The 24,913-nt window shown below is 54.4% G+C and overlaps 1 protein-coding gene across 2 annotated transcripts in view; it reads left to right on the forward strand.

The window, feature by feature from the left end:
• Positions 1–24,913, forward strand: part of SRRM4 (serine/arginine repetitive matrix 4) — a 135,754-nt gene that overhangs the window by 99,130 nt on the left and 11,711 nt on the right. For both annotated transcript variants that reach the window (XM_024567029.4, XM_045200845.3), the window contains exons 5-9: positions 2,417–2,443; positions 4,209–4,259; positions 7,312–7,410; positions 9,725–9,881; positions 22,467–22,771. In XM_024567029.4, the coding sequence (XP_024422797.2) occupies positions 2,417–2,443; positions 4,209–4,259; positions 7,312–7,410; positions 9,725–9,881; positions 22,467–22,771 (639 nt within the window). The remainder of the gene's footprint in view (positions 1–2,416; positions 2,444–4,208; positions 4,260–7,311; positions 7,411–9,724; positions 9,882–22,466; positions 22,772–24,913) is intronic.

Consider the following 24,913-nt stretch of genomic DNA (forward strand, 5'->3'; position numbering starts at 1 on the left):
ATTCTGAACTGGTCACACATGCCAAAAGGTGCCCAATGTGCACACACACATACACACCCTCACACATGCATGTGGATTTATCGGTGGGGAGAGGGGGAGACGGGATGGATACACACCAGAGTACGCAAATCTGTGGCTCACAGGACAAGCCAACCTTTTACGATCGGGAGATCCCACAATGTAAAAACCAGATTTTCCTGCTCCTCTGCAAAATCAGAAGCTCTGTCCTCATGGGCCAGTTTCCACACAGGTGACCATCAGCCGCAGCTGAGTCACCACTGGGCGTGTTCACGGGCCTTCGAGCTGGGCCGGCCACAGGCCCACACTCACACACACTCACAGAGTCCGCTGTCCCCCGGGGGCAGGGGGTTCGAGGCTCCCAGTGCAGGTTATTGGCCGCAGTGGACTGGATGGTGGGGGAAGAGTGGTTTGTATTTTCTGTGTGCTCATCTGCATCTCCTGCTTCTCCTACATCGATGGTGGATCGCTTGCACAGCTAATCACAACAGAACAAAAAAGCAAAGAGTTCATTCGGGTTTTTCCCCAGCATCTCACCAAGTTGCCCCAAAGCAGCTTCTCCCGATCAAGGGGTGTGGTCAGGTCTGGGCTCTGTTGCCAGAACCAGCTCTACTCACTTCCGTTCCACCCATGATGGCCACCACCTTCCCAGGCACTCCCATGGAAGCTGAGTTTGTGTTTGATGCAGTTGAAAACGTGGGGGTCAGGGGCCCTGACCCCCCGCAGAGTTAAAAATCCCCGTGTAGCTCTGACTCCCCCAAAACTTAATCACTAATAGTCTACCAATGACTAGAAGCCTGTGGATTAACACCTACTCTGTATGTTATATGTTATCTACTTTATTTTTACAACAATGTAAGCTAGAAAAAAATGTTACTGAGAAAATCATAAGAAAGAGAAAACACACTTACAGTGCTGTATGCATTTACTGAAAAAAACCCACGGGTCAGTGGACCCGCGCAGTTCGAATCCATGTTTTCGGGGGTCAGCTGTACAAGACCAGGTCACACCAGTCAGTGAGATGTTGCTGATTTGGTGTGAGAAGCCTCTGCCAGCATGGAGTCCTTGGCAGTGGCCTGCCGTGACTGTAGACCCTTCTGGTCACCTGTGCTGAATAATTTGTCCCAGCTCGGGGGACTTTTCCATGTCTGGATCTTGGAAGCCAAGGGCCTTCTCACTGCAGGGTTTCTTCTCCCGGAAAGAGACTGGGCCAGGTTAGAAAGGGGCTTTTGCTGCTGGCTGCGGTCCGCCCAGGCAGTGGAGGGGGAGTAGGGAGGAGGACCCTAAACGGGGAGGTTAGGCAATGCGGATGCCAACGCTCCCCCAGCCCTCGCCCAGTGAGCTCCGCCCTCCGCTGGCCGGGCCCAGCTGCTCCATCTCAGTGTTTGCTGAGTGATGCTTGACTTGTTGCAGGTAGAGGAGCCAGGGGTAGAGGATGGATGGAGATTTTCTTTCTCCTCTCAGTTAAAAAGACTTCCGGGTTAAAAAAATTCCATTTTTAAATCTGTTTGTTGAATGCCTATTATGTGTCATGAATGAGGATTCTGGGCCCCTGGGAACAGAACAGTGACCAAAACCCAGCCCCTGCACTCACGCTGCTCGTGCTGCAGTCGGGGAGATGGGTAGAGGGCTAGACCAGAGTAACGCTACGCTCCGGGCTTGTGGGAGCGGAGAGGAGGCACCCGGGCAGCCTGAGGGGACCGGAAAATGCTACAAGGAAAATGTGACATCTGCGAGGAGCTCCAAAGAGTGAGTAGGGGTTGCACTAGTGAAAGCTGTGAGACCTTGGGCATCTCAGCTAGCTTCTCTGAACTTCAGCGTCTTTGTAAAATGGGTGTTAATAGTACTTCCCGGAGTTTGGGGCAAGATGGAAGGAGACCGTGTGTGAGAGATGCTCAGCACGGAGGCTGGCTCGAAGTAAGCGTCCCACACAGGGAGGGAAGCTGGTCGTCCCATGCTGATGAAAGTGGTAGTGGTGATGTTGACAATGAAGACTCCACAGCCAGGAAGGGGCAGATGAAAGTGAGACTGGGGGTAGGGAGGGAGGCAGAGGACGCTCTTACATCACCCTCACCTACCTCACCCAACCCCATTGCAGCGGGTCACTGACACTTTGGGGTGAGGGCTGAGCACTGGTAGGTTTTGACCTGGGAATTCCAAAGGCAGACCAGTGTTTTCATAGCCTGTGTGGTCGAAGAGGAGGGTTCGCTAGGTGCCGACCCCCATGCCACATGGCTGCAAATGCACTGAAACATTCATCCCAGCAAAGGAAACCTCTAACTCACCTGTGTTTATTTTCCTCCCTTTCTTTCCCCTCCCCTTCCTCCCTCTGTGCCTGTCTTCCTTTCTCTCCTTCCCTCCCTCCCTCTCTCCTTGCCCCCCCCACTCCCGCCATCAGGTCATTCTCCAAGAAGAGAAGGCACAGGTAAGAATCTTGTCTCACCCCTGGCTGCTTGCTTCAGCTTTCTGCTTTCTCAACCGGGCAGCGTCTAGGCTCAGATCCCAGTCTCCGCCCCCGTGTTCTCTGGCAAGGCTGGCTTCTTGGGCACCACCCCCTCCATCTTCCCATGTCTGTTTCCTCCCAAACAAAGGCTTGACCTGGTTTTCCTGAAAGCTCCCAGTCAGCTTTCCACTTCCACCAGGCAAGCTGGTTGTTCCGGGACCAGCCCCTCCAGTGTCCCGTCTCGGAAAAGTCTCCCACCCTTGCCAGAGCCTGTCCGTTTTAGCGCTGATTGAAACCAGGGGGTGGGGCCCATGGAGGAACATCAGCAGCAGCCACCCCACCGCATCCCTCCCAGACCCTGGCCAAGCGACAGGGCCGAGTCCTACTGGACTGAAAACCTGGGGTGGGCACAAATGTGTTGGCTCCGGCACTCGGTGCTTTCCACGTGTGAGCGTGTTTCACCCCCATAATTCTCCTCGCTCTGTGCGGTGGATGTGTTCATTATTCCCATTTTACAGATGAAGAAACTAAGACTCACACAGGTGATGGGACAGGCGTGTCCACAGACACACAGTGCGAAGGTGGCAGAGCCAGACCTTAAAACCAGATCTCTCAGGCAGAGAATCGAGACACGCCGCCGTGGCTTTTTCGGTAGCTACATGGGAGCTGTGGGCAGGGCGCAGAGTCCTTTCGTCCCTTCGGTGATGAGTAGACCTCGAGTACTGATGCCATCCACTCACTCAGCCCAGCAGCCTGAGCGGTGGCCCAGTGTCACTCACAGCCAGGGAAGCTGGGTCTCTGACGAAACAGCGGACTTGCCTGACGTCACCGGGAACTGTGCACTGGGGCCGGAACACGAACCGGGATCTTCCAGTGAGGCACCGGGCCCTTCCACGGCCCAGGCCGAGTCTCAGGCGTGGAGACAGGTCCCGCAGCCACCGTCAAGGCCCGATTTCGGTCAGATGAAACCAGTTTCCCGTTCCCAGGACCAAGGCCCCACGCCGAGTGCGTGTGTGGTGATTTCTTGAAGCCAGTCTGACTTCAACCGTCAAATAGTGCTCACACCCCAGGGCCCCCACGCAATGGTGCTGGGGCCTCGGGCCGGCACTGTCTGTTCTCTCTGCAGCCCAAGCCCTCTGACCCAAAACAAACCAATGAAACCCAGGTACTTGCATATTCACGGGCAGAACATTTCATAACCTGCCCGGCTTCGTAAGGCTTCAGGGTATCCCCTTGAAAGGTCCATTCTCTTCTCTTAGAAAATGACGGGACAGCAGTCAGGAGAACGGGCTCCGGGGACCACATCCCCGCTCACCTGTGTGGGCCTGTTTCCACACTAGTAAAGTGGGTCCACATTAAGTTGGGCCTCTGCCATAGGTTGTGGGGAGAATAAAGTGAGATTATGGGCAAAAAGGATTTAGCAGAACACCCACTCTATTGTAAAGTTTCACAGGATGGCAGGCATTATTATTACTTTCATTGCTACGGTTATTTTCAAGCTACCCAAGCTGACCCTGGCCTCTTCAGCTCCACATTATCAGCCTGGGTGCATGGGTCGGTGTCTCCAGCCAAACCCGCTGGTGAGAGTCAGCGTCGACTGCTCTGGTCTTGCAGGTGACCAGTATCGGTTCCCGCACAGCCTGGATCTAGTGGCCGCTGGGTGTTAAGCATTTTAACTACTTGTTTATGTTCGCCTTTACTGGAATCTTGTATCTTTCAATTAACTGGCCATTCATTTGTCATTTAGCTCCTCCAGCCCAAAAAGCAAGAGAAAGGAAGAGAAGAGGCACAAAAAACAGTAAGTCGGGACCTCCGGGAATGTTCTCCCCAGTCCAGGGAAAGTGTTGAAGTTGCCTGGTGAACAGGAACAGGGGGGTGGGGAGAGGGGAGAAGGGAAAGGCACCTGTGTGTGGCCGGGCTCTGTGGGTCTGGGCGTGCGTGTGTGCGTGCACAAGGCTGTGTATGTGATATGTGAGTGTGCGTGTGTTTTGTGTGCAAGAAGGTGAAGGGTGTGCACCTGTGTGCCTGGCACGCCCTCTGCCTGTGAATTCTGTGTGCCTGTGTGTGTTGTGTGTTTATTTGTATCTAGTGTGTGTGGTGTGCGCATTGTTGGCAACCATCTATACATTTTTTCCTCATGCGAACATCTGTGTGAACTGTGTGTGCAAATGCATGCAACATGGGTACCTGGTGGATGTGGCACGTGTTTGTGTTCATGTGAATGCCTCACGTACACCGTGCTTATGTGCACCGTCCACCGTTGTGAGTGAATTGTATGCACTGTGAGCGTGCCCTGCTTGTGTGGCTGTGTGCATTATGCATTCGGAGGGTGGGGGTGGCTTTTACCTGTGCACATGTGTGTGCTGTGCTTGCACCAGGAGTTAAGGGGGAATGGTCACATGCATGCACATGCGTGAGTGTGCATATGCGTCCCAGCCCTGTGCTGGAGCTCAGGGCTCGGAGCTCTCAGCGAAGCGCCTGCCCTGTCCCGGGGCCCCAGCTGGTTCACGGTTTATAGCTGGTTGTAGAAATTCAAATCAGCCAGTGCTGCCTGTGGAGTTCAGTTCCCAGCCAAATTAAAAGTAAATTTGGTTACAACCCACCTACTTTATACCCTGCAAATGTTAGTGCGAGTGTTTTCCAATCAACTAATCATTTATCTCCTGCCAAGAAGCTTCTAAAGTGAGGATCAAAGGCAATGGGATGAAAGGCAGTCCGCTGCTGGGGAGGGAAGTAGGGGCAGGGGTGCAGAGGGAGGGCACCCGGCTTTGCTGCTCCACAGGGTCGCTTCACCCAAAGTCAGCGCAGAGGAGGCCATGCCAGACACCACCACGGTACCTGGGGGAAGCTCCAGAAGGAAGCAGTAGAGCTTTGAGTTAGCTCAGGGGAGAACTTCCTGATTATCAAGCTTGCTATTCAAGTCAAGAGGCAGTCGTTGGCCCTAGGATTGCATGTGCTGTCATGCTAAGCACACACAGAGCACATGCTACCCGAGTCCACAGCATCATTTGTCCAGAGGGGCTACAGGGCACATGCCCCAGAGCCAGGGGCTGAGCCCAGGCCCTAAGGGTGCTGGGAGGGGTCCCCACCCTCCCCAGTACCAAGGGCTAGGTGAGTCCCCCAAATCACCAGCAGGACACAAGAAAGTCTGCAAAAGCCAAAGACCAGAGTGAGAAATACCACTCTTTATACCAGGTGCCCCTGGGATAAAGGGCGGCTACTCTTGCCAAGTCCCATGTCAGGGCCACTTTTAAACCAGTGGCCCTGGGAGTGAGTTCACTGCCTCTTACTCAACATCCCTTAGGGGGCCCTGGCATGTGGTGGGCCCTGTGCAGAGCCCAGGACAGAGGTTCGCCAGCTGCTCTCATGGCCTCGAGGAGCTCACAGTGCAGCGGGGCCCCGGAGCAAGATGTGGGACGGGTCACGGTGCCGTGGTGGCAGAGGAGGTGGCAGGGAAGTCCAGGTGCAGACGGTGCCCTGGTGCTGGGGAGAGGGGTGGTGGGGAGGGGGTGCTTTCCGCAGGAGGGGGTGTTTCGGTGGGGGGTGAGGACGGAGGTGGGACTCTTCCAGGTGGCAGGCTAGGCAAGTGCAGTAAACTTGCTGTGCCTTGGCCTCTGCATCTGTGAGACAGGAATCCCGGGGCACCCACTCCGTACGTAGGTGGCTGTGAGGGGTGGGGGCGTCCGTTTAAGGGAAAAGCTTGGAACCCAGTGCCGGGCGCTCAGTGTGTGTTAGGTAGGGACGGGTGGCCTGTCACCCTCGTCACCTTCACAAGGACGTCCTGAACTGGGAAACGCGTGCGCCAGAATAAAAGCATGTTGGGGATGCTTGTGCCTGCCAGGCCAGGAGCTGTCACGCAAGGAGGCTGGCGTGACTCCCGAAGGTGCTTGGGCTTCAAGGTCAGACTTTGGACTTGACGTGGGGGCAATGGCCTCGTTATCGCGTTACAAGAATCCGAGTCCTTTGTTGGGATAGCCGGCTACCTCCTGATGGAGCCATCTCTAACTCCCACGCTCTTCCTGGCGCGGCCCAGCCACTGACGCCCCCTGTGCATCCATGGTGACCGCAGCCCCTGCTGCTGCTGAGTCATTACTGTTGCTTAAGCAGAGCTGAGGTAACCAGCAAAGATACCACTTTCAGTGGTAGTGGTCGTAATTATTGTAATTTTTGTTGTTGATGATGCTTGTAACTCATTCTGAAATTGGGCTTTTGACCCCATGCTAAGAAGCTAGACTTAATTTTCCACGTCCGACATTACAAATTGGCAGCTCAGGGGCCTAATTTACTCTGCAAATGTGTTTTGTTTGTCCCAAACAGTGTCATTTAAAAGACCAAAAGGAAGAGCTTCCATTTAAAATAGGAATCTTGTGCATAAATACCTGTGTTTCTACATTCGCTTGAACAATTAGAAGACCCAGCCCCACGCCCATGTTCTGAAGGCAAAGCCACCCCTTTCTGTGCCCGTGGCCTTCGGCTGGCATTTTTTAGTGCCTGACTGAGTCACCCGCTGGGGCACCTCGTGGCACATGACCCTGTCTGAAATCGAAGAGGTGACAGACAGGCAGAGGCGACGTTCCTGTTCGGGGTGTGGTCTGCAGCCATCTGCTTCCAGCAGGGTGGGAAGTTGAGTCACCCAGAGGACCCCCCTTGCTGCTCACTCATGTTGAGCTCGGCTGCTAGAGACTCCAGGTCCCCATGTGGGGAGCTAGAGTGACATGTGGCTGAGGTGGAGGGAGACGCTTAGCTTTGGGAGGGACAGTGACAGAGGGCAATGTGTGTCACAAGATCAAAGTCAATTGATCAGTCGATCCATCAGTCTCCTCTGACTCTCTCCTCACCCCACCCCCAAGGTCACGAAGCCGGCCCCGAAAGTCTCACCGCCACCACCGTCACCACTGCCCCTCGCGATCCCAGAGCTCGGAGTCACGGTCCTCAAGCTGTGAGAACAGGTAACCCCTCACCCCAAAGAGCCCCCACCCCAGCCGCTGCCCAGGGCCCAGTCTGTCACCAGCGTCGCTCCCCCACCCCGTAGCTGCTGGGGTCCCACTTCCCTGGGAAGAGAGGGTGCAGACAGAAGGGACCCACCACCCCCACTTAGGGGCCCCCGCAGGAGCTGCTGCTCACACCGGTGCCTGTGAGACTGCACTGAGGCACCAGCGCTCTCCCTGCGCACCCTTGGGACCCGGGCACTGCGGTCGTTCCCATTTTAAGGGTGAGGAAACCGAGGCACAGAGCAGTTCAGGAACTTGCTCCTCACCAAGTGACAGAGCTAGGACTGAACCAGGAAGTCCCGCTGTGGACTTTACACTCCTGCTAAGGGCTGCTCGAAGCACAGAGATGCTAAGCAACCTATGAAAGGCCACACAGCACTAAGTGCCCTGTTTCTCCTGACCTGAGCCCTGTCTGTGCTGACATGTTGGCTGTCCCAGCCTGCGAAGGGGAAGGAGGCTTCTCGCGCGGATGGGAAGAAGAGACGAAGGAGCAGGGCTTTGCTGGTGCGCATGTTTATAATCGTTGGTGTGCAGCGGGAACACCACGGCCCGCTTCCTAGTGCCAGGCCGGCTCTGGGGGTCAGAGGCCGCTCTGTTTTTTCTGAAATGCTCCTCCCACGTGGCTCCGTGTTCATGTCATGGTCCTGGTCCCACTGCATCCCAGTTCGATCTGAAGGTCTAGAGCGAGAAGGAGAGATATTTATCTCAGTCCTGCGCTGTGCCTGGCCCTGAGTCTGAGCCCAGACGAAACAGGAACTTTGTCCGAACACACAGGTGACCCAGCATGTGTCCATCCAGACTAACATGAGTGACCGCTGCTGCTTTAGCAAGGACAGCCTGGACCTCAGGCCGCTCACCCCTTTTCCCAGATAAGGTCTGTGAAGGTGCCCAGTTGGAATTACCTCCATTTTCCGATGGCACCCAATGCAGAGCAGAGCTCCAACTCCCCAGAGTCACCTAGCACGTGCCCACAGTGGGCGCTTTCCAACACCCCGCACGGAGACGCCCTCCACTCCCCCAGGGTGTGCAGTCTCCCTTACTGCAAGGAGCGACACCCACGCTTGTGCAGCCACGGGTGCTCCAGGGTGCTCCTGGCGGGCACGGGCACCCTGGGCTCAACTGCATCAGCGACGTGCCGCTGTGAGAAGCCTGCGTCTTGGTGGGTGAAGGGGTCTGAGCAGGGTCACAGGGACTAGCTGAGCAGGCACAGGGACCTGGGTCTGCGCGGCTCAGCCCGAGCCTCCCCGCAGCCCAGGCAGGGTCAGCTCCCGGCAGGCAAGCACTCCTGGCCGCAGACTCTCAGGGCACTGTGGTGGACCTCCCCTCCCCCACCTCACCATCACAGGCCCCACCACCGCCCTCCTTGCTGTCACCTCTGCTGGGCCTCCCCATTGCCCGTTGAGCTGAGGGACCCTCCAACAGTCACAGCAGCCACCTGAGCGCTGCGCCTGGGACCCCGCGCCTGGCCAAGGTGATCTGCAGACCTCCAAGCAGAGAGGGACCCCCAGGGCAAGAACCAGAGGCCTCGGTCCCTACAGGGCTGGCAGCCTCAGTTTCTTCACCAGCGAAATGGGAAAGCAGTACCTGCCCTGCCTGTGTCTCCAGGCTGCAGGGCAGTCTGGGAAAGCACTCTGGGGGGGTCACGAGTGCCGGGCAAGTCAGCAACGGCTCCTTGTTGTCTGCTGCAGCTCAGAGCCAAGGGGCCACTCGGAGTCCATGTGTCCCTTTCAGAAGAGTCAGAGACCCCTCTGGCTTCCACGGCAGGCGGGGCAGCCAGCTCCAGGTCTGACCAGCTCGCAGGAGGCGTCTTTGTCATTTTTGTCAGCTGTTTTCTTCCCGAAAGTTTTGGGTGACAGTCAACAAGATGCCTCTGTTTCACAGATGGCGAAGTCACACACACAAAGACACAAAGAGATCCACACGTATATTTATAGACAAACACAGGAAAACACAGATGGCCACACCCAGACACACGCAGTCACATACAGACAGAGACACTGCACAGATGTGCGAAGGACAGGAGACTGGACCCAGGTGGGGACTTTTCTACCTTCACAGCTGCACCCCCAGCCCCTCAAACAGCATCGGGGGCATGAGTCAACGTTTGTCAGATGAACAAACTAGAGGATGAGGGAGGGAGGGCGGGGGTGAGTGCACAGGCGGGTGGGTGGACAGATGGATGCTCTACAGTCCTCAGATCCTATGGGTCCCTCCACCACCTCTCTGCCCAGCTCCCCTCGACAGGTCCTCAGGTGTCTCTTCCCTGACCCAGGCACCGCGGCCGGTCCCCCGAGGAAGGGCGGAAGTCTCGCCAAAGGCGCTCCCACCACTGCCCCAAGGCCCTCGGCAAGGCCAGCCCCGACACCCGGTCCAGCTGCCCGCCCAGCCAGCCCCTCCAGATGCTCAGCCTCCTGTCGGCCAGCGGTGTAGTAAGTACTCTGCACAGCTTCCTGGGCCAGTCTTGGCCACGACACCTGGTGGGGGCGGGGGGCGAAGGCACCAGTTCAGGGCAGTGTGTGACACATTTTAATTTGGTTTTGGGCAAGGACCCCACTGGTTTCAGACCTCACTGTTGATTAACCGAATGGTCCTTTGCCAGCCTCTGGCAGCACTCGGCTTGGGGATCTGGGGCGGGGGTGGGTGGACAGACAAGTGAAAATACCCAGGCTTTTTATCGGGGGGGCAGGGGGGATCGGTCAAAAAGTATGTCTTCAGGAATGCCTGTGCAAGGCACTGTAGGAGGTTTCTTGGGGGAGGAAAGGAAAGGGGGGGTCTCAGGGGTCCCAGGGAACCCCAGCTTTTCCATGAAGTCCACATCTTGGATGCCAGCTAGCCGGCAGCATGGAGGGACAGCGGGGCCTGATTTCACCTCTGTCAACATGACCTTAAATGTACAGGACCCGTGTCCTCTCGTGGGCGCACAAAGGTCTCAGGAACACAAAAGCCAGGGCCGAGGTCTGGGTAGAGACCGCAGGGCAAAGCAAAAGCAGACGCACCCCTGCCGTGCTCCCGAAGGGCAGCAGGGAGGGGCCGTAGCAGGACCTCAGCCAGTGGACGCCACGGCACTTCTGGGCAAGGGTGTGGAGCTGGACCTGAGCGCAGGGCCCCGCGCTGCCACTTCTAGCTGCGTGACTTTGGGAGAGTCACTTAACCTCGTTGAAACTCAGTTTTCTCATCAGTAAAGTTGAAACAGGACCACTTCCGTATGGGGTAGTTGGTGATATACAGTAAGATATAGTATATAATGGCCTTTTGTAGACACTGAAGGGACAGAGATACAGACGAGGACCTTGAATCTTGATGTGGCCTGCAATCGCGACTGCCAGCTAGGAGGGGACCTGTCTCCTCCAGTTGCAAGCAAATCTGAAAATTTCGGAGAGCTTCTCCCTTAAAAAGGATGAGGGGGAAGAAAAGAAGTGCTCAGAGGGGCTTGCCGGGAGGTAAAGGAGGGGCAGGCTGCTGACAGGCCCTTGCTGGGCCTGGTTGACACAGTAGTTAGGGTCTGTGGAGCATCCTGGAACTCCTCGTTCCCAGTCCCGGCACCCTAAGTCACGAAGTCCAATTTTGCCAAGATCCTCGGCCTCGCAGGAGACACAGCCCACAACTTTCCCCAGTCCCCTCCATTGTAGAGATGCCTGCGGTGCTGAGTGGTCACAGGTGGGAAATGCCCCCAACAGTCTCCACGCCCCACAGGTCCTGTGAAGGGTCTCCCAGTGTGCCAGAGATTTGGAGACAGGGTTCAGGTCTTGGCTTGATGGCACCATTCCTTTTGTCCCTCCCAGCCTCAGCTCTCCAACCTAGAAAACAGGCACGAGTCCCTCACTTGTCTCCCAGAGGAATTGTTGCAAAGTTAGAAACGAATTTAAAGGGCAAGCAGTTGAGAGGTGGAGGAATGCTTAAGTCAGCAGAAGCCACCTGGTCTCCCTGGTTATGGTATTTGTGGCAGCCCATTCGGTGGCCACAAGTGACCCTCATTAAAAAATGCCATTGGGAGCAACTGGCTCGTGTTTTCTCACCTGCCCAGGATGGTTTTCCAACAGGGCAGGACTGTGAAGATGTTGCAAAAAAAAAAAAAAAAAGTGCCCTCCCACACCAGCTAAGTGCGGTACCGGATTGGCTGTTGGTTCTTGAAGCCCTGTCGACCCCCGACCCCCGAGGGCCCAGCCCAGAGACCGGGGAGAGCCCATCTAACTCCACCCCCCAATGCAGAGAAAAGAAACTGGGACTCACAGGAGACCAATGACTCCTGTGGGCCAAGGCAGGTCGGTTGTTGAAAAAAAACAAAACAAAATAAAACGTGGCTCTGAGCGAGAGGTAGTTGCTTAAACCTTTCTGAGCCACAGTTTTTTCCTCTGTTAAAAAGAGATCATGAAGATAAGAAATCTCTTCTTCAAAAGCCTTGTTGTTAGGACAAAAGCAAAGGAATGTTGCAAACCACTGATCCCGGCTTGGCACAGCGGCAAAACTCGGCAAACATCAGCGGGTGTTATGACGACAGCCTTGCCGGTTCTGTCTCTGTCCTCACCCGCTGAGGAGCCTCGAGCAAGTTGCACAGACATGCTGTGCCTCGGTTTCTCTGGCTCTGCAACACGCAGATAATGATGAGACCTACCTCTCCAGAGGTATGACTCAGTGTTAGACTGTGACAGGCAAGTGGTACACGCTGTTACGGGTGCTGCTGATGACATAGTAGCAACAGTGGAAATCGAAATAACTGTGGCAACAACAGCAGCATCAATGGTAGTAACGATAACATTGGTTCAGTTCTAGGCGCAGACCAGTGGTGAGCCAGGACTTAGAGCCCGGCCCCTGCTTCCCCTGCTATCCCTGAAAGCGGCTGCAGCCCACAGAGCCGGCCCCACCCCACTCATGCCTGCCTGACTTCTGGGGACGTCGGGTGCCCCCCAGTCCTGGCTCTCTGAGTCCCCTCCCCACCAGAGCCTTTCTCACCCGCTCTCCTGCAAAGGCAGAGACGAAAAAAGGTGTCAGGTGGGACCAAAGGTTTTTCTGAGTCCTGGCCCCGAGATTTCCCTGAGCTCGTTGTTGAAGAGAACAGCAGTCTGTCATTGACTGCCCGTTCAGTCATCTGTTCCGATCGACCAGCTCTCTGCTGGGCAGCTATGAAGGGTCAGCTCCGAGGCTGGTCCCAGGATCCTGAGAAGGAGGGGCAGTCTGTGGCTCCTTAAGAGGGCAGTAGACAGGTAAAAACTGTGTCAGACAGTAGGCAATGTGAATGCAGCGAGGCTGCGATGGGGTTGAAGGCAAGCCCCAGGAACAGGAATTAGGACTGGGGCGAGCTTCGGGCAGAGAAGGCAACAGCTAGCTGAGGGGCCAACAGTGAGCGGGATTCTCACTGAAGGAAGCAGGAAATGGAGACTGGAGTCGGGATGGAGACAGAAGCGTCTGGGGATGGCAGGAACCTGAGCGTGAAGGGCCTTCTCCCATGCTTCCCGCCATACTCCATTGCAGGCATTTCATATGCACAGCTCTTTAAAAAAATCAAGAATGGTGTATCACATCAAGGGGCACATTTGCATGTATGAATATGCAAATCTGGGGTCTTGTCTTATTGAAATCCTACTTGGTGAGCCAAAGATAACCTGAAGCCCTCTTGCTGGGCCTGAGCCCAAATCCAAATGGAGGGTCCCAGGGAGGCAATTTAGGGACCCTTCACAGCCTCACTCATGCTCCTCATCTCCACTCAGCCATCTCTGTTCCAGGCACTAGGGGGACCGGGAGACGAGAAAAATCCGCCTCCTGAACTCCGGAGCTCGCAGTCTCGTAGTCAGCAGTGGGATAAGTGCCGAACCTGGGGCTGAGACCGAGCCAGTGAGGGCCATGCCTCCTCCGTTGTCAGAATATTCAGATATTTGCACATCAGTTCATAAGTAGAGCCTGCCACCACCCCACTCCACCCCCCATCAGCAAAGCCACCGCTTTTATCCCCTGGTGCCTTCTGGACCTTCTCACAGCCAGCAACTGGAGAGAGATACCTGGCAGCCCTTCAGTGGGCTGCCTTCGGAAGGGGCCACACTCAACCAGTTGTTGAATCGTTTGAATATCCCCCCTGTTGGTGGTGGAAGCAGATACAATGTGTAGTAGGACCACGGAGGAAGGACCTGACAGTGTTGTCTTGGTGTCTGAAAGGGCTTCACAAACCAAGGAACATTTGATGTGGGCTTTGAAGAATGGGTAGGAGTTCACCAAACAGAGGGATGGTGATGGAGGGAGGGGGAAATACTGCTGTGTGCCAGGCACTGTCACATACTCCACACAGCTTTTTCCCCTCATTTGAGGGAGGTGCAATTACTGTCACTATTTTTCAGGGGAAAAACCGAGATTCAGAGAGGGAAAGTGACTTGGGCAGTAGACCAATTGGGAGGAAGGGGAGATGGTGTGAATCACAGCTTCTGCCTGGGAAGCTCAGTCTGGTGGCCAGAGGACTGACAGCTGTGTGATCAAGGGTGTGGCGCCCCCAACATCTGGCCAAGCCCTTTCCCTGGTGCATGTTATCAGGGAGGAAGCCCCAGGGAAGGGACTGATCCAGACTGAAGCTGGACCAAGCAGAGGAGCAGGCCCCATTTCTCCCCCTTCTACCGCCAGCCCGGGCCAGCTCCCTGCCAACAAAAACCGCACACACGCCACAACCACAAAAATCAAAAAGGGGTCAAAACAGAACTTGGGGTCCATAAAAGAGGGTCTCGTGAGATTTGTCTACAGGATGAGGTAGTGGAGGGTAGTGATGAAGACTTTGAGGCAGATCTCGGTACTCTGGAGTTCTTGACATTGTCTCCCTGTGAGGCTCTGGGCAACAGCAGTAACTAATCCTTGCTGAGGACCTACTGTGTGCCAGGTGCTGGGCTGAATTCCGTACATGTGTCAGTCATCTTGCTTGTTTCTTAAATGGCCCCTCAAACGGGCTTCCACTAATATCCCCTTTTTACAGTGAGGAAACTATAGCCTAGTAAAGTTAAGTGAAAGGAAGCTATTAAGTGGAGAAAGTAAGCCCCAAACCCAGAAAGCCTGACTCGGGGACCTGGTGTGTAATTGTACAGCCTCCCTCGGTCATCTCCCCTCACTGGGCCCCAGGGGCCTCATCTGTGCCTTGGGCCAATGATCACACCTACCTCACAGGGTGGCTGTGAAGGGACTGAAATGAGGTGTCCATCCACTTAAAATACACGCACTAGCACCTGCCACGCGCCAGGCAGTGGGTGAGCAGCAGCGAACTGGACAGACCAGGTTCCTGCCCCCGCGCAGCTTCAGTTCTGTGTGAACAACAGCCCAGCGCTTGGGACCTAACTCTCAGAATACAGCCGTCGCTGGGGTGGCTGGTTGGCGTCCTAGTGTCTTTCTTAAACTGACTCCAGATAAACCCAGACGTGATGCGTTTGGAGTAGCCTCTTCAAACAGTGTGATGAGACCCAGGATTTCTGGTGAACACCCCAGGAGAAAGGCGGGGTGGCGATATGCTTCCTATTTCAACACCAGGGACGTCGAGGCTGAAGGACAGTGTGTGAGTGGCCCTGGCCTTCAGGCCCCTGAGCCACCCTCTTGTAAATCCTGCAAACGCCTTCGAGCTCCCCCTCGGTGAGAAGAATAAACCGTTCCTTGCAGTTTAGAGAACAGAGGAGCAGACTGCAGAAGAAGAGACTCGGGGACTTCTGGGACTGGTGGTTTTCATCTGTTCGTTTGTTCGTTTTTTAATGGAAGGCGGCATGGCGCTGTCAACTTATACTCTGCCAAGTCAGGACAGGAAAAAAACCATGATTTGGTATCATGAAAGTGACATCTTACCACCAGAAGAGGTAGGACTGACGTGGCCTCAGGAGAAAGGATGAAGCTTGAAATTAAATGCATTTAGCGGGAAAAAGTCCCATCAGGGGTATCCACCCCACGGCCCAGGATGGCTGTGAATGTGGCCCATCACAAAATCGTAAATTTACTTAAAACAGTACGAGATGTTTTTGTGATTACATGTCGCATTGTATTGAACGTGTGGCCCAAGACAACTCTACTTCTTCCAGTGTGGCCCAGAGACGCCCAAAGGTTGGACAAGCCCGCGCACAGAACTTAAATTTCTTTTGTTTCAATTTGGGTTGCTGAGAAACTGTCTAACTGTGTCCACGCAGAGATTTTCAAGAACTGGGCTGGGGGCCGGCAGGGGCGGCTCTGGAGAAGTGGAGAAGCTGAAACCACCAGTCCCTGCCAGCCTCTTGCTGGAGGGAGGGTCCTAGGAGGAGGCCAGGCCAGCCCCCTGGGGTGGGTCCAGCCCCGAAGGACTTTGGCATCTTCCCACAGTCCCCAGCAGGTCTCCCTGTCTTTCCTCACCCCCAGCTCCCCTCAGATGAACTTCCAACAGGTCAATGAATCCATTCTTCTGCTGTCTTCCTAATTAGTTTGCAAAGGAAGATGAACAACAGCAAGCAAAATAAACTTAATGTCCCTGTGAAACAAAAGGGTTTTTTTAAAAAGAAATAACCAGAACCCTCTAGCTAAGAGCTCTGCCACGCAGCTCTGTGTTCACACGAGAATTTCCAGTCCCCCATATGGCAGCGAAGGAAAAAAGTTACAGCCGCCTCTCTCCATGGGGCCGTTTGAAGCACAGTAAATGGACTTGTTCAGTTTAATTGGAATTCTCTTCTTGATTGTATTTTTGTAACCTATTAGGCTGTGCTGCCTCTTGATCTCAGAATTCAGCTGAAATTAAATTTTAAAGTGTAAGTGAGAGGTTGTCTTTTTTCCCCGTTCTTGATTAAATAATGATTTGAGACAAAAACAATAAATAACAGTGCCGGCTTCCCCCGAGGGCTGACAAAGACTCCCAGTGAAACGCCAGGAGCTGGAGTTCGTGGTGGGGGGGTTAATTACTTATTAGAAAAACTCAATTGTTAACACTGAGTATATTAAGGAACAAGGAGATGAGGCAAGTTTATGAGTGCAGAAGGAAAAGAATCGGAGGGAGATAGAGGAGTAAAGGGAAAATACTTGTTTACTTTTTCCCAACGGCCAGGAGTTTGTGAAATGCAGTTTGCCCTTAAAAAAAAAAAACCCCGAGGTTGGCAATCCTGACCCCAAAGGGAGAGCTGGTGAGAGCTCTGGGGCCTGGATATAGCTCAGTGGCTCTGGTCACCTGGTTCCTTCCACTGACAAAGGCCAAGAGGGATTGAAAGGGTTGAGACGGGGAAGGTGGAGCCATGGATGCTCTGCAGTTCGGAAGGGAGAGGCGGACCGCACGGGTGCGCTGTGTCTCTGCTGCTCTCAGCGTGATTGGGGTAACAGCAAACACTCAGGACAGAGGGTCTCAGACTTAGATGTCTCAGGGGCCAAAGTGCTAAAAGATACAAGCAGCAGGGCCCTCATGAGGCTTGGGGCCCGGGGAGCTCAGGCCTCGTCCAGATGGGCAGCTGCCATTGCTCTCCAGCTGATCACTGACTGCCAGGCAGGGACACCGACCCCATGTTGCTAGATCTTATTATTTCAACGCAAACCAAGATGGGGTTGTGATGGGAACCACCCCGTTCTACAGCGTTGGCAGTTGATTCAAACTGATGGTTGAACATACCTAGTGGGCTAAAGAAAGCATATCTAAAACAGCATAGCTGTCCAGGGCGCTTTGGTGGGTTGAGGCTGGTTCTGCGGTTCCCTCCCTCTGCCCTCCTAGGGTAAGACGAACTCTGGGGCCAGTTCTGCCTGGCGGCAGCGTCCTCTGCCACCCACGGTGGCACTGGTTTGGTAACACACCCTCTTCTGGGCCCCTCTCCCCCTCATCTCCCGTCCCCACTCCCCTACAGACATGCCCTCTGGTTAAACTGCTAGCACTCACATTTCTCAAATTGAGAAATTTCTGTCTCAATTTCTGGAAGAATCCATGGTAAGGCCGGTGCTATTTCCCTTGGTGATTGAGCAGAACTTACAGGGGCTGAATTTTCATGCCAAGACCCAAAGGCAGGCCTCTGTGGAGACATGAACGGAAGGTCCAGGCTGAGCTGGAGGAAGGGGTCAGAGTGGGCTAATGGAGAGAGCCCTGGCGGGAGGCTTCCCGGGCTTCAGTGGGGGCCCCGGCCATCATGAACACTGTTACTGGGCCGCAGTGGGTCTAGGTAACTCCTAGCGGCATCCTGGGCACCGTTTTGCGGCCACGCTGGGAATAAAGGGGCAGAGAGCAGTTACTTGCCTAGTAGAGAAATTCCCAGTGGATGAAGAAGAGCTCTTCAAGATGGATTTTGAGAGGCCTATTATCTAAATGAGGAGACATGGAGGAGCAGGCGGGAGCTGTCCCATCAAGTCTGTGTTGAGTGGGCCACTGTGAGCATCTTCCGTGCTGGAGTGGGTGTCCGGGTAGGAGGAGACGCTCAGAGACGGGAGGGCAGAGGACAGAGACAGAGGCCTCTGTTGTCCGCTTGTCATGATGTCCGAGACTTGAAGGTCTCCTGTGAGTCATCACGCCGTCACCCCCTCACCCCAACACAGCTGCCCTCCAACACACACACGTTCTGTCTCTGGCTCCCTTCAGTGTCTTTCCTCCTCCTCGTGCAGGGTGAACGGAAGGCTCTGGAGAAGGTGCAGTCTGGGGCTCAGAGGCCATTAAACTACCCAGACATCTCTAATGAGTTTATTAAAATGTCCCTGTCCCCCGGAAATATAGACAGAGCCCATCAAGACGTGTGAAGACAAAGCCAAATAGATGTCAGCTGAAAGAGGCAGGGATGCATGTCTGCAGGCCACCACCTCCTCCCTCCCCCACCCCCACCCAGGTCAGATAGAGCGAGAAGAACTGCGTGTTCGGGGATGTTACATTCTGCCGCTCTGCCCTGTGCCTTGGAGTTACACGCCCCCGTCCTCCACGCACCAGGCTGGCTGTGAATACTTACGTGGGGATGCTTCAGCCCAGAGAAAGGTATATTTTTTTCTAGTTTGTCCAGCCAGAGAGGGGCACCTTCTTAAAATTTCTGCCCCAGGAGAAGCCCCTGTTTCTACCCAGTCACCGCATGGGGCCCACAGCCCTGCTGTGTGCTCACTGGCAGACCAGGTCATCTTTCCCCCGACCTTCAGAACAGCGGAGGGCAGAGAAGGAAACAAGGAGACCTCACAGCTCATTTTGCCCAGAGGGCATCTCCCCTTAACTGCAGCGCTCACTGTTGAGAATCTGGAGGTCGAGGCCCTCCTGGGTGTGAGGATGCCAAGAGCAAGGGGGAGTATTGCTTCTCTCTGCCACAGGCCTGGGCCCGAAACACCGTTCCGGAGGCCGTCCCTAGCTCACACGCCCGGCCCTCCACTGGACTCAACCCCAACCATCAACCAAGGGTCCACCTGATGTCCTAGAACTGTTTTGAGTGTGACGGAAGCCAGTCCCTCCTTACAAATCCATCAGCTTCCCAAAGCCAGCGCCCACTTAATTTGGACCTTGCCAGGGCCTGATCACTGAGCCAATGACTTGAGTTAGGATGGGCCCAGCCACCCAAGCTCAGGCTTCCCGGGGCCTGTGGAGCAGCTGTGTTCACTTAGCAAGATTCACTGAGCCCCTACCGTGTGCCACGCACGGTGGGTACTGGGGTACAACATGGAAGCAGCCACATCTGGGCCCTGCCTTCAACAAGCCCCCACGCAGGTGGAAAGTCAGGCGATGAAACAGCATTTGCCCCGCTGAGTGACAGTGCGGCGGCACGGGCATGCCGCTCGTTTTTGAGTGAGTGGTTGGATGAAAGGTTGAATGAATGAATGAATGAAAGAATGAAAGAAATAGAGAGTTTTGTGCTATTCTGGCCTGAGGACCAAGGGAGGCTTTCTAGAGGAGAATGAATGCATTTAGTCATGTGAAGTGAGACACAGGGGGGACTCCTCCAGGCAGAGGACATGGCATGTGCCAATGGCCCGAGGTTGAGAAAGCGAGATGTGGTGGCAGAACCGAGAAAACTCTAACCGGTCAGCTTAAGGTTGTGGGCGGCCAGCGTGGGGTGTGCGGAAGTGGTGAGGCTGTGTGGAGTACTCAGATTGGGGCTGTAAGGGACATTGTCATCCAGGTCGAAGAATTTAGATTCTTCCCGAGAAACGAGCCTTTTAAACAAGCTGGAGAGGTTGGTGTGTTCAGGCACAGGGACCCACCCAGTGTGAACGTGTCAGGGGTACTGGTACCCCCCTCTCCTGGTGAGGAAGGAAGAGCACGATGCCATGCAGAATTCTCAGTTCTGAACATGCAAGTTATGTGTGGATATTGGTTATGGTCCAGTGGGGACACCGATGTCCCTGTGAGCGCAGGGTGTGGACTGAGAAGGTAGAAAAGAAAAGTCCCCTTCTACACCCACCAACCCTGAGCAGCCTCCCACCCGTGAAATCTTTGCCCATGGGGACCCATGATGCACCAGGGCCAGCCATTTGAACTTAGTAGTTGAGGCAGGGAACAGGTGCAGGGGCGACAGAGGCCCAGCCTGGATGCACCCAGGTAGCACGTTTCCAGGAGATACGGGAAACCATTGTTCTCAGGGCCCCTGCACTTGAGCCTGGGTCCCTCCAAGAATGGCCTACTGACTCACTTGTGATGTCCTGGCCACCAAACTTTCACCATCTCTGAGGCAAAGATGCTCTGAGCCCATCCCTGGCCCGAGCCCCAGCCTGAGATCTCGGGTCTCACAGCATCTAGCTGCCTGGCATGGGGCTCCCTTACTCCTGACAGAGGTGGCCCCTTCTCCCAAAGCAAAGCTAGCCAGGACCCCAAGCAGGGAAAGCAGCAGCTGTGCTGGGTGGAACTTGGCAGAGCTGAACCATCCCCTTGTCTGTGCACAAAGCCTCCCAGGAGGACCCTCAAGGGAGCCCTGCCTCCCCAGTCCAGGAGGTGACGTCCTGAGCTGTTATCCTCCCAGTTCCTGTCCTGGGTCTGGCTGTCTGGACCACCTGCTGAGAAGGCAGAAATGCCACAAACCCCTCCTTTAGTCCCACAGTGCGTGAGATAAAGTAGAGAGCAGGCAGGCTTTCCATGGTGAGACGTGCTCTAGCATTTGTCGGGGGGTGGGGGGGCTGGGCAAGTGTCTGAAGGAAGCCCACATACTCTGTCTGAATGTGTAGTATCAATTGAGCCAGCAAACTGAAATGAAACTTGTTCTTCTGTCTTGGCGAGCATCCTGTCTAAATTATCTGAAAGCAAGATTTAAGCTTAGAGCCCCAGCCCCTTGGGAGGGCCAGGCCACAGCGTGGTAGCATGGGGGAGACCTAGCCCCAGGGCCCGGCCCCTCCCCTTCCATCCCACCTTTCACACCAACCAGCACCAACGCGCACAGGGACACCTCGGCCTGAACATCCAGGTTCCGTCCGAAGAGGTCCCCTTAGACCTGGGAGTGTGCGCCTGGAAGCATGGTCTACTCCTGGGGGAGCAGGGCCAGGGGTGAGCCTGCAGAGACCCTGGGGGGCCCCAGGGGCCATTTGAACAGCATCCTGGGATCTCAGGCACCAGAGAGCAGTCTCAGGAAGGTGGTCTCGGGGTGGTGCCCTCTCGATCCCACGGATTTCTTGCCTCATGGGGATGGCTGTTGGTGGGGGCCCAGGGTGAGGGTCCCTCCTGCCACAGCCCAGTACACATGGCACTGTTGGCGGGGGCCAGGAACCCGCACCCGGTGGCATCCCAGCCGTGAGAGTTGTTGGAACGTTTAGAGAAAACCATCCACTGTGCTTCTGCACATGCCACGGTCCTCCCAAGGGCGGGCCCTCCATCGCCTCCTGTGCTCCTTTATCTGGCCCAGGTCAACCCCAGGTGGGGTTCTGGGAGCCCCTCCTCACTCCCAGTCACCCCGAAGCCAAGTCTCCAAGCCCCTCCTGAAGCCCTTTGTCGCAAGCACACCCTCCCCCGGGCCACCTTGATCTTGACACCTAGGCAGATGCAACCCCTAGCCCCCACCTGCACTTTCAGCAAGGGTTTCTTGATCCAGCTTGGGCATGAAGGGGCTGGCACGAGGTTAGTGTTGACGGCCGGAGGTCCCCTTCCTACGGAAACCAAACAGAGCCGATGCCTCCCCTGACCAGGACACCGCAGAACCCAAACGCAAAGTGCAGGGCCCCGTGTGAGGATGTGCAGAAAGGTGTGTGTTTTTTCTTGTCATTTGCGACTCTAATGATGGACTCACGTTGCCCGCTCTTCCCTTTCTCTTACACCTTACCTACCTACTAAAGGAGGAGTTCTTGCTTGGTAAGTGGATGAAATCCGCAAAGACATGAGAGAATTTATTAGAAGCCACTCGAGAGCCTTAGCTACCTTCTCCAGGGGGAGAGGACACACTCCAGTATCCGTAGCGAGCTTTTTGTTTCTTTGTTTTCAGCCAGACTATTTGACTTCCATTTTTTTGTCCCCGCCCCCCTTTCTTTTCCCCTTTAATTGATAACTACTAAAACGTCATTTTGTAGCCTTGACATTATATATATATATATATTTTTTAAAAACTCATCTTTATTTCATTTCTTTTCCCCATGTGATATTTATTTAGGGTTCTATCCAGGCAACTTCTTATTAAAAAAAAAAAAATCCAATTCATTGAGAATTTGGTTGAAGTTTAAAATTTTGGCTTTATATCTTTTTTTTTTTTTTAAGTTTCAAGATGTATTTTTTTCAGGCCCATAGCTCCATTTCTTTTCCCCTCCCCTTCCTTTACTTTTATTATTGTTTTAGGTTAAGGGTGTTTACACCCCCTCCCCCTTCTATTAAGTTGCCTCTTTGGTTTGAGTTAACTCATTAGAAATTAAATTTTGTATAATTTCCTTTTTCTTTTGTTTAATCTGGATCGCATGCTTTTTCTCTGCATGATACCTAAAATCTTCCCGTTATCCTAGCAGGGGGTAAAGAAAAATCTCTTTTCTGTGGTACTCTCCCAGGAATTTGTGCTTTTGTTTTTTGGCGTCTCTCCTCTCCTCTCCTCTCTCTCTCTTTCCTTTCGTTACAGTGCATCATGACGGTAAACATTTCTAGGTTATTTAGACGCAGCCCGCAGGCCCGGCACTCAGCAGCGTCCAACGGGTGTTTTTGCTTTCAGATCACTGGGTCGGGGTCTGCTGCTGACCTCTTTACCAAAACAGCCAGCCTGCTCACCACCTCCCGAGGACGCTCCCAGGAGTACGACTCAGGCAACGATACCTCCTCGCCACCCTCCACGCAGATCAGCTCGACCAGGTCTCGGGGTCAGGAGAAGGGGAGCCCCAGTGGGGAACTCAGCAAGAGCCAGGAGCTCAACAGCGGCAACACCTCTGATTCAGGGAACTCCTTCACCACCTCCTCACCCCAGAACAAGGGGATCACTTTGGAGAGTCTCTCCCCCACCAGCAGGGGCAGAGAGCCAAGGTCAGTGCACCGGGACAGGAGGAGGGGGTCCCGCCATAGCTCTACTGTCTCCGCCTCTCACACCTACCCTGTACCACCTGCCGGGCTCTGACCCAGGGGTCTTTTATTTGCAAGAGGGAGAAAACTCAACTCAAACTGGCATGTTTTTGAAAAATCCAAGGATATTCACCTTCAGGTACAGCTGGATCCAGGGGCTCAAAAATATATCCTTGGGAATCTGTCTTTCCCATTACATCTCAGCTCTGCTTCCCTCTCTCTTGGCTTCAGTTCTCAAGCAGACCCTCCCAAACCACTGGCAAATGTGCCACCCTGCTAACATTCTGTCAGTGCAGCCAGCCAATGGAAGGAAAACTCCTTCTTCCCCTACATTTCAGCAAGCTATCAGGGCAGGCGCTCACTGGTTCTGCTCGGCCAAGTTTGGGCCATTTGCCCACCCTGGACTTTGGCCCAAGGGATGCTGTGTTCTTGGTTAGAATTTGCCCCATGCCACCTTAAGGGCTAATGAGTAGAGTCTTCCCATGTCCACTAAAATGGAGAGAGGGCTGGTTCTCTGGAGGAAAAGCCAGGGTAGGGATATCAGCAGGAGGGATGGAGGCTGGGCCAGAAAAAAAAAAAAAATAGATGTCTTCACCAATAATCTCAGGGGAAAGTCTAACATTGAATTCATTTAAAGTCACTGCCATTTAAACATACACCACAGTGTTTACCCCAATGCATTGAAAATCTATGTCCATTCAAAAACCTGCAACGGATGTTGTTATAGCAGCTTTATTCACGATTGCCAAAACTCGGAAGCAACCAAGGTGTCCTTCAGTAGGTGAATGGATAAATAATCTATTGTCTATCCAGACAATGAAATATCATTCAGAGCTCAAAGGAAATGGGCTATTAAGTCATGCAAAGACAAGGAGGACCTTAAAGCCATCTTACTACGTGAAAGGAGCCCATCTGGAAAGGCTGCACACTGTGTGATTCCGACTCTATGACGTCCTGGAGAAGGAACACTGTGGAGACAATGAAAGCCCAGGACTTGCGGGGCTGTGTGGGGGTGGGGGACAAGCAGGCAGAGCACAGAGGGTTTTTAGGGCAGCGAAACCCTGTGTGCGAGACAGTGAAGGTGGAGGCGTGTGCTTGTGCACTAGTGAAACCCATGCGGAGGACGCCACCGAGAGTGAGGCGGGCTCATGTAAACTGCGGGCCTGGGCTGACAGCGGTGTGCCCACGTGGGTCCATCGGCTGTAACAAGTGCGCCATTCTGACGGGGATGTTGGGAGTGGGGGCAGCCGCATGTGTGGGAAGTTGTGTGTGTGTGTGGGGGGTGTCCATCCTACAGGACAGTGTCAGGCAGAGGGAGATCAGGCTATCACAGAACACTGAGACCTCTCAACTTTTTGCCCATTTAACGCACTTGCTAGATGCAGTTTTCCTGCAGAAAATGCTTCCATGAAGCCACTTATGAGACAGTTGTGATTCTTCTGTTTCATCACCTCCTTCCTCTGTCACTCAAGAAACCACAACAAAATGCTAATCACCGAGGATACTGTCACAATATCAGCTACTGCACTTGGCTGATCGCTCGCTCTGTACCATTCATTCAGCGGCTTTCCCCTCAGCCTTGGCAGTGAAGCTGTCTTCAAGGACAGAGCGCCCTTTGTCCCCAGCACAGAGCCACTTCAGTCCCAGATCGACCGCCTGGCATCCACACGTAGACCCGGCCTGCGGTGTGCCTGCTCAGGACATCCCGGACCTCACTGTTCCCGCTCAGGCCTGGCTGGGGGCCAGGGCTGGGCCAGAGCGAAGGTCACCGTCTCCAAGAACAGGCAGTGATGTCCCCAGACGGGGAGCAGGGCCACGTGTCTGCTGACATGCTGCTGTTGTGCAAGAAAAACTGAGACTAGCCGCAGCAATAATAGTAACGGCCGCTGATATTTACGGAGCCCGCGACTCCATGCTAGGTACACGCCAGGGGCTTTCCACGCACCATCTTCCTTATCCACCAAATCTTTATGGGATAGGTACGGTGGGGAAACTGAGGCTTGGAGTGGTTGAGAAACTGTTAATGAGGGCCAACACCCAGCTTTAAACACAGATCTGTCCCCAGAACTGGGGCTAAAGCCCGAGTGGCCCCTCCCAGTCACCTGC

Source organism: Desmodus rotundus, chromosome 7 (assembly GCF_022682495.2).
Source record: "Desmodus rotundus isolate HL8 chromosome 7, HLdesRot8A.1, whole genome shotgun sequence".
Classification (NCBI taxonomy): domain Eukaryota; kingdom Metazoa; phylum Chordata; class Mammalia; order Chiroptera; family Phyllostomidae; genus Desmodus; species Desmodus rotundus.